At 41.5% G+C, this 14,540-nt stretch overlaps 1 protein-coding gene across 1 annotated transcript; it reads left to right on the forward strand.

Annotated features, from left to right (window-relative positions):
• Positions 1–732: 732 nt before the first annotated feature.
• On the forward strand, positions 733–2,910 carry LOC110892968. The gene has a single exon (XM_022140097.1). It carries the CDS (start codon positions 733–735, stop codon positions 2,908–2,910), a length of 2,178 nt encoding a protein of 725 aa, XP_021995789.1.
• Positions 2,911–14,540: the final 11,630 nt, after the last annotated feature.

Here is a 14,540-nt window from a genome sequence, read left to right on the forward strand (position 1 = left end):
AGTCTTTTATTTGTGTCATTATTTTTGTTTGAGTCGTAGTGACTACTGTTGCTTTTCTCACATTCAGGTTTTTGCGGATAGTGGATGCCACATCTGCGCTCGCACGGACCGCCACCGAAGCCACCAGTCACCGAGTCATCATCATCGTCTCGTTTGGGCCAAGGCCCACAGGTTAGTATTTCACCCACGTCTCAGTTTCCCAATTTCGATTCCACTCCATTACCCACCCCACCTCAATCACCCAAAACATCACCTAAGATTTCCCCACCCGATAGCCCTACTTTTAGCACCTCTAGCATCCCAGAGAACCTAGAACACATGGCCAACACTAGGCAGACCGTTCACCAACAAGCCACCCAAGGCTTCACTGGTCTTGCGTCACCCATTACTGTTCCACCTATAGTTAGCGAGAACTCATGGCAGATTCCATCTTATGCTATGCAAGCCATCACCAATAGCATCCAGTTCCACGGTCGTGAGGACGAGGACGCACCGGCCCACATAAACCGGTTCTCCCGTATTCTCGCCACTTTTAGCCTTCATGGAGCCCCAAATGATGCCACTTACCTTCAGCTCTTCCCGTTTTCATTAGCCGGCCGTGCGACTACTTGGTTGGACTCGCAACCAACCGGTACCTTTACCACATGGGCGGGGCTTCGTCAAGCCTTTTTGAACTAGTATTTCCCGCCCGCTAAAGCCTCACGTCTTAGAGACCAAATCCACTCCTTCCGCATGGAGCCCGACGAGCCTTACTACCTTGCTTGGGAGCGTTTCCAAAACCTTTGTGCTCGTTGCTCCCAGCATGGTCTTTCTGATTGGGCTTTGTGTGAGAAATTTTATAACGGTCTCACCCAAGAGAGTCGTGATAGGTTCGACACTAATGCGGGGGGGCATATGATGGGTATTCTTACAGTTGCTGAGTGTCTAGAGCGTTTTGAGGCATTTGCTCAGTCTCAATCCCAATCACGATCCGATCAGCGGTATCAAAATGGTAATTCTAATACCACTACTAGTGCACCCGCCCGAGGTGTGAACCATGTCATCATGGATCCTAGTTTAGCCAGTGTTTTGGAAAACATGTCTAGGGAACTTAAAGAAATCAAGGCTAAGGTAGACAAATGGGAGTATTGTCGAGGGGGTCACGATACGAGTGCGTGTCCATTGCTAGTTGGTGAGGAGCAAGTTGATTTCGTAGGAGGAGGTCAAGGTAGAGGTCAACCTAGTGGGTTTGGTAATAATAACGTTGGTTCGGGTTGGCGTAATAATAATAATAATTTTGCTGCTAACAACAATTTTCACTCAAACGGACCCCCTGGTTTTCAAATAGCTCAAAATCCAAATAGGGGCCAAAATTCACTCTTTGGTGGGGTTTCAAATGAGCAGGTTAATGATGGGGGGTCAAGTAGTCAGGTTCAAACAGGTCAAGGGTCAAGCTATGATCTTGGGGGTAGTCTAGAAAGGATGGAGTCCATGATGAGTCAATTAATTGTTAGGGATCAAACCACCCAAAAGAAACTTAGCAAACATGACCTTATGCTTAAGAATCACCAAGCTGCTTTCCAAGACCTTCAAAGGGTTGTAGGTGATATGTCTAGGAAGTTAGAGGAGAGATTACCCGGTCAGTTTGCGGGTAACACCCAACCTAACCCGAATGCCCATGTAAAGGCCATTACCACCCGTAGTGGCAAAACCGTAGGGAACCCGAGCGTAGAGGAGAGAGTAGTCGATGATGATGGAGATATTGTAGACGAAGAGATAGAGATGGAGGCTCCCGGCAAAGTGCAATCGAGGCTGCGCCCAGCAAGTACCGCACAGCCCGGTGAGTCTCAAGGTGAGAAGAGAGTAGAGAAACCTCCCGTGGATGTTAGGCCTTCGCCTTTAGTGAACCATGCGTATGTCCCGTTCCCTTCACGTCTTAAGAATCAAAAATACTCGAGGGAATACGGGAAATTCTTAGACATCTTCAAGCAATTGAAGATTAATCTTCCTTTTATCGAGGCACTCCAGTCCATGCCTAAATACGCAAAATTTTTAAAGGACCTTCTTAGGAATAAGGAGAAGTTAGGGGAGTTGTCGAATGTCCCATTGCATGGAGGATGTTCGGCCGTTGTCTCAAATCAGCTTCCTAAAAAGCTTACCGATCCCGGTGTTTTCACAATTCCTTGTCTATTCGGTAGTAACACTAATACTAGAGCTTTAGCCGACCTAGGAGCTACCATCAATTTGATGCCCTTTTCTCTCTACGAAAAGCTAGACTTAGGCGAGCTTTCACCCACCCGAATGACATTATCCTTAGCTGATAGATCCGTGAAACACCCTAGGGGCATAGTCGAGAATTTGCTTGTTAAGGTGGACAAGTTCGTATTTCCGGCTGACTTCGTCATTCTCGACATGGAAGCCGATGAAAACGTACCGTTAATTTTAGGACGCCCATTCTTGAACACCGCTAAAGCTCTCATAGATGTCTTTTTAGGCACCATCACACTTAGAGCGGGCGAGGAATCGGTAGTTTTTAAGGTTATGAATTCGAGAGGGTTAAGTGATAGAGTGGAGGCGGTATCGTCAGTAAGGGAGTGTGAGAAGGACGAGAAAGATGAGGAGAAGGTGATGAGTGATCCGAGTATAGAGAAGGTGATAGGACTCAAGTGTGAGGATCCATCGGATGGGAGAGTAGAGGAATTAGAGGAGAGAATCGTGCGTTTAGAATCTAAGCTAGAGATACTAAGTAAAGCTCAGTTTGGGGAGAGACTTCGATATGACGAGTCTAGATTCAAACCGCTAGGTGAGGAGTTGAGAGGTTGTGAGAGAGATAAGAGTGTTTGGGTTGAGTTGAGCAATGATAGGTATAATGGTGCTACAGCCCGTGAGTGTGTGTTTGGAGGTGAGCTGCATCTTTTTGATCCTCCATAAGTATGTGAAAAGTTGAAAACCCAAGTGTATATTTTGTACCGTTTGTATCTTCGTTTGTTTTTTTTCGTAATTTTTAGTAGCTAACGGTCGTTTTTGTTAGTTTTTTTTTTCGGGTCCTAGTTTGTGTCTTGAGTCGTTTACAGGAATGCATCACTGAGGATTTGCAGGGATTTGCGAAAGAAATAAGGTTCTAGAATGTCAAGTGCAGGAACTTCAAGTCGGGCCAACAGGAAACGAGGCCGAGACACTTGCTCAGTGGTACACAGGCGGGTGATGAGGTGTTGGATGATGCGGAGTAGAGCGGGATGCAGCGAGGATGACAGCTTATATCTTTTGTTTATTTTTTTTTATCTTTATGCTGTTTTTAATCCCCGTTTATTGGTTTGTACTTGAACACGTTAAACAGGTTGGTTGTGATTTTGGGGATGGTTGACGCTTGGTTGTCGGATGTTTGCACTAACACTTAGTATCTTATATATTATCTTTTGCTAGTGTTCGGTGTTTGCGTGATTAGGTTGGTATTTGTAGCCGCTTTCGTTCGCGTGTCCGAGGTTAGAGTTGTTTGCTGAGCGCGTTTCGAATTGGAGGGCTTATGTGGAAACGACTGGCACTTTGACAGTCTCACATACTCAGCTAAGTCGTTTCCCTTTTTGTTGTTGTACATTTTTTATTTATTTCGTTTGTAGTTTTGTTTTTTTTAGGTAGTTGTCGAGTCGTATTTTCGTTCTTGCATTAGGGACAATGCAATCTCTAAGTGTGGGGATGGGATACATGTAAATATCGAGTCTAAATTATTAAAAATACAAAAAAAAATTAAAAAAAAAACTGAAAAATCCAAAAAAAAATTGAAAAACCAGAAAATGTCTTTCGAGAAAAAAAAAGAAGTTTGCATTTTTAAACGAAAAATGATAGAAAAGATAAATTTTTGCTCGGGTTGAAATAATAATAATATGAGATTTTAATAAATCGAGCTTGCGTCTAGTTAGGGATATGTGGATAGGCCCGGGTTTGATTTTAAGTCCCTTTGAGTTAAGATATCTTAATTTTCGGTCTGCTAGTGGGTTTTCGCCTGGGAGATATGGGAAATTAAAACTGCCGATAATAGTATAAGGGGCACCGTTATAAGTTAAAACCGTTAGAGTTTGTGATTATGAAAAAAAAAATAAAAAAAAAAATAAATAGAATAAAAAGTGAGCTAGAAACTAAATGAAAGTAATGCATTCCTATGTAGTTTGGGTTGGGGATAGCGACTCTACAGCCGAATTACCGCTAGGGTGTGTGAAATCGACCGTGCAAAAAAAAAGAAAAAAATAAATAAATAAGTACCGAAACCTAAGTAATCTGTGGTTGGGGATAGCGACTCTACAGCCGGATTGCCTCTTGGTTAGGGAAAGCATCGTCTACGCTCACTTAGAGGATTAAAAAAAAAGCGAAAGAAAAAGAAAAAAATGGAAAAAAATATGATTGTAAACTCTCCTGGTTTTGATATAAGACGGTTGGGAATTGGTCAAATGATCGTTCTTTTAGTCCTATAAGCTTGAGGTGGGAGTAGATGGACCGTAGATTCTAGCGTGAGACCCTAGGTAGACTGACCGCACTTAAATTAAATTCACATGATAAGGGCTTAAAATTGGATTCGGGTTTAAGGGGACAAGTATATTCGCAATCGCAGCTAACGCAAGTTTTGGTTTTAATTAAATATACCTATGCTTTTGACCTGAGTGAATATTTGTCTATGATTCCGTTGCATAATTTTTTTTCGAGGACGAAAAAAGAGTAAGTGTGGGGATGTTTGATGTATTACAAAATACATCTTTTATTCGTGTAAAGTTTGTATAGTTTTCGTTATATATAGTTTTGATTTTCGTTAGAATATGTATACTATTGATCAAATCGTGTTTCGCAGGTCTTGATGCTCAAATATGCGAGAAACCGAGTAAAACGAGTTAAAATGTTGAAGTGTCAAGTCTTGAAGCATGTTGGAAAGGTTGAGGAGTTGAAATAGAGTTTAAAAGCTGAAAAATCACTTTCTGGCACCCCATCACCCACTGAGCAAGTTTCTGGCACCTGGCGAGAGTCTGAAGTTAGTACATGAGCTGAAAAAACAAGGTGGCACCCCACCACCCAGTCCCTGATTTTCTGGCGCCCAGCCAGAACGTTCTGATTGGTAATTATTACGAAAATTATAAGGGTTTGTTATAGAAAGAGATATAAAAACATCCTTAACTTAAGAAGAAACCCTAAATTCGACTTTGGGGACTTCTTGGGCAATCGTTGAGCATTCTTGGAGCACTTTTGGAGTTCTTGAAGCCTAGGAATCATCGATACGAGTTCGGGGAAGAAGACTTGAAGATCTAATCGGGTTTTCTTGTTCTTTATTCTTGACTTTTCTTATGAAACTTGTTATGATGAATTCCGGTTTAGATTTCTTTGGATTGTTTTCACGTTTTATGATGCTCGGCTAGATTTATTAACCGCCTAGACTTGATGAATGGATTAATATAAAGTTTTTACCGGTTTATGTTGTTTGCATGATTGTTATGGATTAATTGTGTTTTTTATAAGCGGTTTGATTTAATGGTTTGATGTGTATGCGTACTTTGAATTGGTTTATTGTTATTATTTGCTTCGTATGATTCTTAGTGACGGTCTATATCACAACATAGAGTCATATTAGGGTTTAGGATTTCGGTGAGTGTCTATATCACGTTAGAAAACCTTAACTCTTTAGGGAGAATTGGCCAATAACCCCTAGAAGTAACCAGTAATAATTTGCTAATTCTTAGTGTTCTACTAGTCCTAATACCTGGAAAGTGAGGGGCTATTGGTAGGTCTTACCCGGCGAATCGCTTTAGATAGTCCTTGGAAAAGGTCATGTCTTGGTTTACCTGTCGGTCTTATTAGTCTATCAAGTCAAATTAATTACTTCAAACTACCTTAGACCTAGGATTGGAAAAGAATAGGTCAACATTAGGGTACTTACACAATAATTAGACAACTGGAAAGGCGTCTAGTAACCGGTAGGATTAACGGCCTAGGTAGTTCCACAGGTTTCTCCTTGAGAAGGGTCAAGGGGCCTCGATGGTTCTTAATAGGTTTAGTACTTTAAGATCCCGGTTCCATAACTCATGCATTTAACTTAATCGGTAATCTCTTAAAAACAATCCAGGATTCTTGTCTAGGTGGTCTCGTTCTCGCATAAAGAAAGACCTCAGTCTTATCCGTATTAGTTTAATTCTAGTTTAATTTAGTAGTTTAATATAGATTTTCTAGATTTTCCGTAACCCCCCCCCCCAAACAAATAAACAAGTTAAGTCGTGTCTGTCAGTGTCTATTAGAGTCTAATTTGCGTGATACATAGAGTCATGTGGTTCGATATCCGAACTTCCTAGGTTATACTACATTGATCGGTACACTTGCCGATTGTGTGGTTTTAGGTCGAGTCTAGAATTAAAGCTTTTTAGTGTCTAGCTTAGAGAGTCTAATTTAGTTAATTTTTATAGTCTGCTTAGCACACATCAACAGGATCCTCAAAGAAATCGGAGATCTTAAGAAACAAAAGAAACTGACAGAGGATCATTCCCCACTGGTGCCCAGATCTTTGAATTTTGATACTCCGGTGATTACTTCTCAGCCTTCGGTGATTCCAGATGTTCAGTATGTGGGTGGACCAAAAGGAGTGCACTACGGATCGACAATAATGACTCAGGCATCAGGTTCATATTTCCAGCCAGCAGGGTCCTATCCTCAGCATATAGGATCCTTCATGAGTTCAGGAGCCTACTCAGGAGCGCAGCAGGTTCAAGGATCCTCCTTTGTTCCAGGATCATCCCAGGTTCAAGGATCCTCCTTTGTTCCAGGATCATCCCAGGTTCAAGGATCATCCTTTGTTCCAGGATCATCCTAGGTTCAAGGATCCTCCTTTGTTCCAGGATCATCCCAGGTTCAAGGATCCTCCTTCGTTCCAGGATCATCCCAGGTTCAAGGATCCTCCTTTGTTCCAGGATCATCCCAGGTTCAAGGATCCTCCTTTGTTCCAGGATCATCCCAGGTTCAAGGATCCTCCTTTGTTCCAGGATCATCCCAGGTTCAAGGATCCTCCTTTGTTCCAGGATCATCCCAGGTTCAAGGATCAACCTTTGTTCCAGGATCATCCCAGGTTCAAGGATCCTCCTTTGTTCCAGGATCATCCCAGGTTCAAGGATCCTCCTTTGTTCCAGGATCATCCCAGTTGCAGGGATCCTTCCAGATGCCAGGATCCTTGAGGAGTTTGCAAACAGGAAGTTCAGATGTCCATCAGGGAGATTTTATTCCAATGCAGACCATTGCTTCCACTGGTCCCTCCATCATCCCAGAGTCCCAGCAATACGGATTCACATCCAGTGTTCCTAACTTGAACCCAATGGGAGGTAACACTTTTAGTAATTCTCTTACCACTAACCATGGATTCATGCAGGATGCAGGTATCAACCATGCTATGGCCAGAGAGTTGCAAAAACTGAAGGATATGATATCAAGTGTTCCAGGAGTGGTCAAACCTATCCCGGAGATTGCAGATGGAAGCCATAAGATATCTCGTTTTGCACCACCAATTTGTGATGCTGAGATACCCAAAAGGGAGAGGATAGAGATCAATCCAATTCCAGAAAGGTTAAAGGAAGCATGCCTATGCAAGGGATTTGGATCCACTCTTACAGGATCAGCTCTCAAATGGCTGCTAAGTCTTCCCCCTTACTCTATTACCTCATTTGCTAATCTAGTTAATTTATTCAATAATCAGTTTTCTTGTAGTAGAAAATTTGAACGATTAACTAGTGATTTATATAGGATAACTCAGGGTCATAATGAATCATTAAGGGATTACATAACCAAATTTAGTAAAGAATCTTTAGACATTCCCAACTTGGATATAGCCACGACTGTTGAGGCCTTCAAAATGGGATTGCTTAGGGATTCATTGTTCTATGATGATCTTGTTATGACACCATGCAGGAACCTAGATGAGGTAAGAACCCGGGCACTCAGGTTCATCCGGCTAGAGGATGACAAGAGGATCCAGGAGAGATTAGCAGGATCCTCAAAACAAGAAAAGCAAGGATCCTCGTACAAGAACAACAAATTCAAATCCTATAACATATCTGACAACCAGAACGTGCATGCTGTTGATCAAGAAGATGATGATGAGGATTATCCTCCAATTTCTGAATATTGTTTTTCCGTTGACAACAATGAACTATCCTTACGATGCAGAATCTAGGAGAAAAAGCCAGATGGCCTAGAAAAAATGACGGACTGGCTGCAACCAAAGATAAATCAAAGTGGTGTGCGTACCATGAGGATTTTGGGCATTTAACAGAAGAATGCATCGCATTGAGAAAGGAAATTGGATATCTATTGAGCAAGGGGCATTTAAAAGAATTGCTGGGTAGAAAAAAGTCAAGGACCCAGGATCCTGAAAGGATCCCTGAGAAAGCTCCAGCCCCTCCGGCAGATGCACAAGTGATAAACTTTATTTCTAGAGGATCAGACATCTATGGTACATCCTTCTCAGCAGCTAAAAGGCATGCAAAGGAAGCTAAAATGGATAATGGAGAAAGACCTGTTCGAACATCAAGTGTCTCTGAGGGAAAAGTCATAACCTTTGATGAGGATGATCGTGTTGACATCCAGGATCCTCATCACGATGGTTTGGTTATTACTCTTTTTATTTCTAACCATTTTGTCCGCAGGATCCTTATTGACGGAGGAAGCTCAGTGAACATTATCCAGCTAGATGTTCTGAAGAAAATGGGTATCCCTGAATCAGATATCATACCAAGATCCTCCGTGCTTGTGGGATTTAGTGGCGAAACTAAGAACACCCTGGGGGACATCAAACTCCCAATTTATGTCAAAGGATTACATAATTATCAAAAATTTTGTGTTATTGACTGTTTATCTTGTTGTAATGTTATCCTTGGCAGGCCCTGGATACACGATATGAAGGCAGTCCCATCTACATACCATCAATGTGTGAAGCTCCCTAGCCCTTGGGGAATAGTCAAGATCGATAGTGACCAGCAAGAGGCTAAGGATTGTTATACTTCATTAATGAAACCAGCCTCAAAATCAAGGGATCAATAGCAATCAAAGTATCCTCCAAGGGATGTCTTGGAGGCAAGAGAGCAGGATGTGGTGGAAATCCTCATGGATCCTGATGATACTGAATCCAAAATCTATATCGGGTCAGGGATCCTTGGCAAGATGAAAGAAGACCTTGTATCCTTCCTCAAAAGAAGAAAGACTACCTTTGCATGGAAACATGAGGATATGACAGGTATATCTAAGGATATTATCACTCATAAACTCGGTATTGACAGGTCATTCAAACCAATCCATCAAAAAAGGAGGAAGTTTGCACCTGAAAGAAATGCCATTATCCAGGAAGAGGTAGAAAAATTGCTCCGAGCAGGTATGATTAGAGAGGTAAAGTATCCAAGATGGCTGGCCAATGTGGTTGTTGTTCAAAAGAAAAATGGAAAGTGGAGGGTATGTGTCGATTTCACTGATTTAAATAAGGCATGTCCCAAGGATCCTTTCCTATTACCCCACATTGACTCCATGGTGGATGCAACGACGGGTCATGAACTGTTGACTTTTATGGATGCTTCATCTGGATTCCAACAAATTCAGATGGAACCATCTGACCAAGAGGATACGGCTTTTATGACCCCAACCGGTATATATTGTTATATTGCTATGCCGTTTGGATTAGGAATGCAGGTGCAACATATCAAAGGCTGGTGAAATGATGTTCAAGGATCAGATTGGACAAACTGTGGAGGTTTACATAGATGATATGGTGGTAAAGTCCATAAAAGCTGAGGATCACCTAAGAGACTTGGAGGAAGCATTTGATATCCTTGATAGATATAACATGAAACTTAATCCTTCAAAATGTCACTTTGGTGTTAAAGCAGGTAAATTCTTAGGATATATGGTGACCAAGAGAGGCATTGAAGCTAGCCCGAAACAAATCAAAGCCTTGGTGAACATCAAATCTCCTGCCAATGCTAAGGATGTACAAAGGCTAACAGGCAGGATAGCAGCTTTGAACAGATTTATATCCAAATCCTCAGAGAAGTGCAAAGATTTCTATGATATCCTAAGGAAGAACAAGAAATTTGAGTGGACTGAGAAGCATGAGAGTGCTTTACGAGCTCTCAAAGAATACCTATCCTCAGCTCCAGCCTTGATGAAACCAGAAAAAGGAGATGTGTTATCCTTATATCTTGCGGTATCCTCAAAAGCAGTAAGTGCAGTCCTTGTTAAGGATCATGAAGGTACACAACATCCTGTCTATTATGTAAGTAAGAGTTTACTTGATGCCGAATCCAGGTATTCACACATTGAAAAGCTTATTCTTGCATTAATCATGGCATCTACTAAGTTGAGACATTATTTTGAAACTCATGTTATTATCGTTAAAACTAATTTTCCAATTAAGAATGTCCTCAGGAAACTAGAGATGTCTGGAAGGATGGCTAAGTAGGCAGTGAAGCTTAGTGCCTATGATATAAGATATGAGCCTAGAACAGCCATCAAATCCCAAGCATTGGCCGACTTTGTGGCTGATTTCAGTAGTGATTTACAAAAGGAAGCCGAGTTAGAAGTCCAGCAGTTGGAAGAGACGAAGGATCCTTGGATACTCCATACTGATGGATCCTCAAGTGTCAAAGGCACAGGGCTTGGTATACTACTAAAATCGCCACAGGGGGACATAATACCCCACTCCATAGCTTGTGAGTTCCAAACCACTAATAATGAGGCTGAATCTGAAGCCTTGATTGTTGGTTTGCAAATTGCTAAGCATATGGGAATCAGGTATCTTGAGGTACATGTAGATTCATTGTTAATTACAAATCACTTTAATGGATCCTATGCTGTTAATGGTGAAAAGCTAACCAAGTATTTGGAGATAGTCAAAGAATTGGCACTCTCTTTTGTTTCCTTTAGTTTGACACAGGTACCAAGGGAAGAAAATACAGAAGCTGATGCACTGGCTAATCTAGGATCATCTTTGAAGATCCCGGGGGATATAAGCATTCCCATTATCCATATCCTGGCTCCTGCCATCGAGGATCATGTGGCGATGGAAATAGGAGAGGATTCTGCGATTATCCCTAGTGAGGATACTCAATCTCATTCAGGATCAGGATCATGGATCTCACCAATCATGAGATACTTACAACACGGAGAGATTCCTATGGGAGAAAACCCTAGAGCTTTCAAAATTAAGGTATCTCAATTCACAATCTTAAATAATATGTTGTATAAGCGATCTCTTGCAGGACCATATTTAAGATGCATCGAGGATCCTGAAGTCCAAGAAGTTTTAAAAGACTTCCATGAAGGAGATTGTGGAAACCACACTGGGGCCAGGGCATTGTTCTCAAGGATCCTAAGGACAGGATACTACTGGCCAACAATGAAGAGGGATGCTGTGGAATATGCTAAGAAGTGTGATCCTTGCCAGAGACACAACAATATCCTTCATAAGTCGGCTGAATTTCTACATCCTATATCCTCCTCTTGGCCATTTATGAGATGGGGCATGGATATAGTTGGTAAGCTCCCTAAGGCACCTGGTGGAAAAGTGTTCATGCTTGCTATGACTGATTACTTCTCCAAGTGGATAGAGGCTGAAGCTTTTACCCAAGTTAGAGAAAAGGAAGTTATATCCTTCGTTAAAAGAAATATTATAACTAGATTTGGCATTCCTTCTGAAATTATATGTGATAATGGTTCCCAAATTATTGGGGGCAGAACCACTAACTTTTGTGACAGCAGGGGGATTAAGATGATAACATCAACACCAGTCCACCCACAAGCTAATGGTCAAGCAGAAACATCCAACAAGATCATCATCAACAATTTGAAGAAGAAACTTGGATCCAAGAAAGGGAAATGGGCAGAAGAATTACCTTATGTGCTTTGGGCTGATAGGACAACCCCCAAGAATGCTAGAACAAGTACCCGTGATCCTGAGGAAAATGATGAGAACCTGGCTCAAGACTTGGATACTATTGAGGAAATCAGGGATTTGGCTAGGATAAGGATGGCTAGTTATCAACAGAAAATGGCTGGTGCTTACAACAAAAATGTCAGGATAAAGAAGTTTCAAATTGGAGATATGGTATTGAGGAAAGCATTCTAGAATACCACCAATCCTGCTGATGGAAAGTTGGCACCAAAATGGGAAGGCCCTTATTTGATTGAAGCTGAAGCAGGAAAGGGGGCATATAGATTGCTGACCATGGAAGGTGATTTGTTACCAAGGGCTTGGAATGCTGTCCATTTGAAGAAGTATTTTATGTGAGCAGGATCCTCCGAAATCATATGATCCTAACATTAGGGGTATCCTTGAAGGATCCTTAAATCGTCAATGATCCTCACTCTGGTAACATCCTAATCTTGAACTATTTCATTTAATTACTTTCCCATACAAGGATAAGGATCATGTATCCTTTATCCTTCTCTCACAAGATTTTGAGTTTTGAAAGTTCAGGTATTCTTAGCATAATGTTGATTATCTACAGAAGTGATCCAGATCCTTGGGTTTAACCCCAGTTATTTGGGCTTGACCCCAGTTCCGCCTGTAGCGCATGATGATCCTGGTATAGTTCAAGGCATTGGGACCAGTACTCGCTTTAGGGGCTGATAATTCCATTGTACTGGCTATACCTAGGATCCTACGTATAATGGTAGACGTACCATACATCCGTTCCTAAGGTTTCTAATGTTTACACGTTAGCTAAGGTTTTGGCATTATCATGTCACTAAGTTTGGATAGTCGCCAGTTAGGGCCATACTCCAGTTTACATACGATCTTTGGGCTTGTCCCCAGTTATCCTTGGGCTTGTCCCCAGTTATCCTTGGGCTTGTCCCCAGTTGCTAACTCTTATCCTATATTGGCTTAGTCCCAAGTTATGCTCTATTTCAGGTCTTTGAAGTTAAACAACTAAGGATCCTTAATCCTTATTTCTCTTATGGTTTATCTTATGGTTATCCTGATTATGACTAGGATCCTAACTTGGATCGTCAGGTATGATCGTTAACTATTTCAATTCTATCCGCTGATTATTTGAATCCCCCTTATACTTTGACAACTAAACTTATGATCCTTAGAACATATATTACTTTTTGGGATTTTTCAACTATAGGATATTTGATCATGGATCATGTTAGGGCAGGATTTTAATGACCTGTGATCCTTACATAATATCCTAACAAGTGATCCTTGTTTCTTTGGCAGATAGTCATCCTCAGAAGAGCTTCAGGATCAGGATCATGGATCATCCTAAGGATCCTCATACTAACGATTACTCTCTTTGAATTTAATATTGTTTTGCAGGAATTACGAGTTGGATCTGGTCTTAGCAACGTTATCAAGGAATCTGTCACGCTGATTTCGCACATGCATAACCAAGAATAGACGTTATGAAGAATATGGAAACTTAGCACAATTTACGGGCAATTAGTTAGGCTAAATTTACTTCTATTCCTAAAGGGGTAACAAGCTAGTAGTTAGGTGATTTGCCTAAAATACGACCACACACACTTATATAAAGGGCATTCTTCAGCATTTGGAAGACACAACACATTTCTCACACGCTTTAGCATACGACACTATAGTGATCCTTGTACCTAGCTCGTTACCATCCGAAGTTGTAAACATTGTTTGTTATATTGAAGTTTGGTGATCGGTAGTTTTCATCACCCGAGGTTTTTTATGCCGGAGATCATTCATTGATCAAGGGCTTTTTCCTCGTATAAATCCTTGTGTCACTTGTGCAATTTTCATTTAAGTGATCCTTATCTTTGTTCATCATACCAAGCATCATTCCCCGTTTACAAAGAGTTTGGTTGCATTATCCTTGTGTGATTTTTGACCAAAACAGTTTGGCGCCCACCGTGGGGCAATTGGTGCTTCATTCATAAGAAAGTTTTTATGTTGGTGATCATCCCGGAGTGTTGCATGGCTTCATCGTTGAAGAATACCTCCACAGCGATGTATACAGTCAATTCATCTAATGGCATTCCACCTTTGCCTCCACCACCAGCTGGATCTCAGAAAAATGCTGAGAAGAGACCAACTCCTATCTTCTCTAAACCTTCATCTTCTGCTCTAACTTCTTCTGCTCCCAGTACTAGTGATATATTTACTTTGATTTTGCAGATGAGGGATCGTATGCAGCAGCAGGATGAAACTAATGACAGGATCCTCAAAGAAATCGGAGATCTCAAAAGGCAAAAGAAAACGGCAGAGGATCATTCCCCACTGATGCCCAAATCTTTGAATTTTGATACTCCGATGATTACTTCTCAGCCATCAGAGGTCCCAGACATTCAACATATGGGTGGATCAAGAGGAGTGCATTTCGGCCCAGCAATAGTGACTCAGGCATCAGGATCATATTTCCAACCGGCAGGATCCTATACTCAGCATATGGGATCCTTCATGAACTCAGGATCCTCCTTCGTTCCAGGATTATCCCAGGTTCAAGGATCCTCCTTCGTTCCAGGATCATCCCAGGTTCAAGGATCCTCCTTTGTTCCAGGATCATCCCATGTTCAGGGATCCCTTCAGA

Source organism: Helianthus annuus, chromosome 12, assembly GCF_002127325.2.
Source record: "Helianthus annuus cultivar XRQ/B chromosome 12, HanXRQr2.0-SUNRISE, whole genome shotgun sequence".
Taxonomy (NCBI): Eukaryota; Viridiplantae; Streptophyta; class Magnoliopsida; order Asterales; family Asteraceae; genus Helianthus; species Helianthus annuus.

Excerpts from the sequence above, each read along its gene's own strand:
- LOC110892968 (XM_022140097.1), top strand. The coding sequence starts at position 733 with ATGGAGCCCGACGAGCCTTACTACCTTGCTTGGGAGCGTTTCCAAAAC.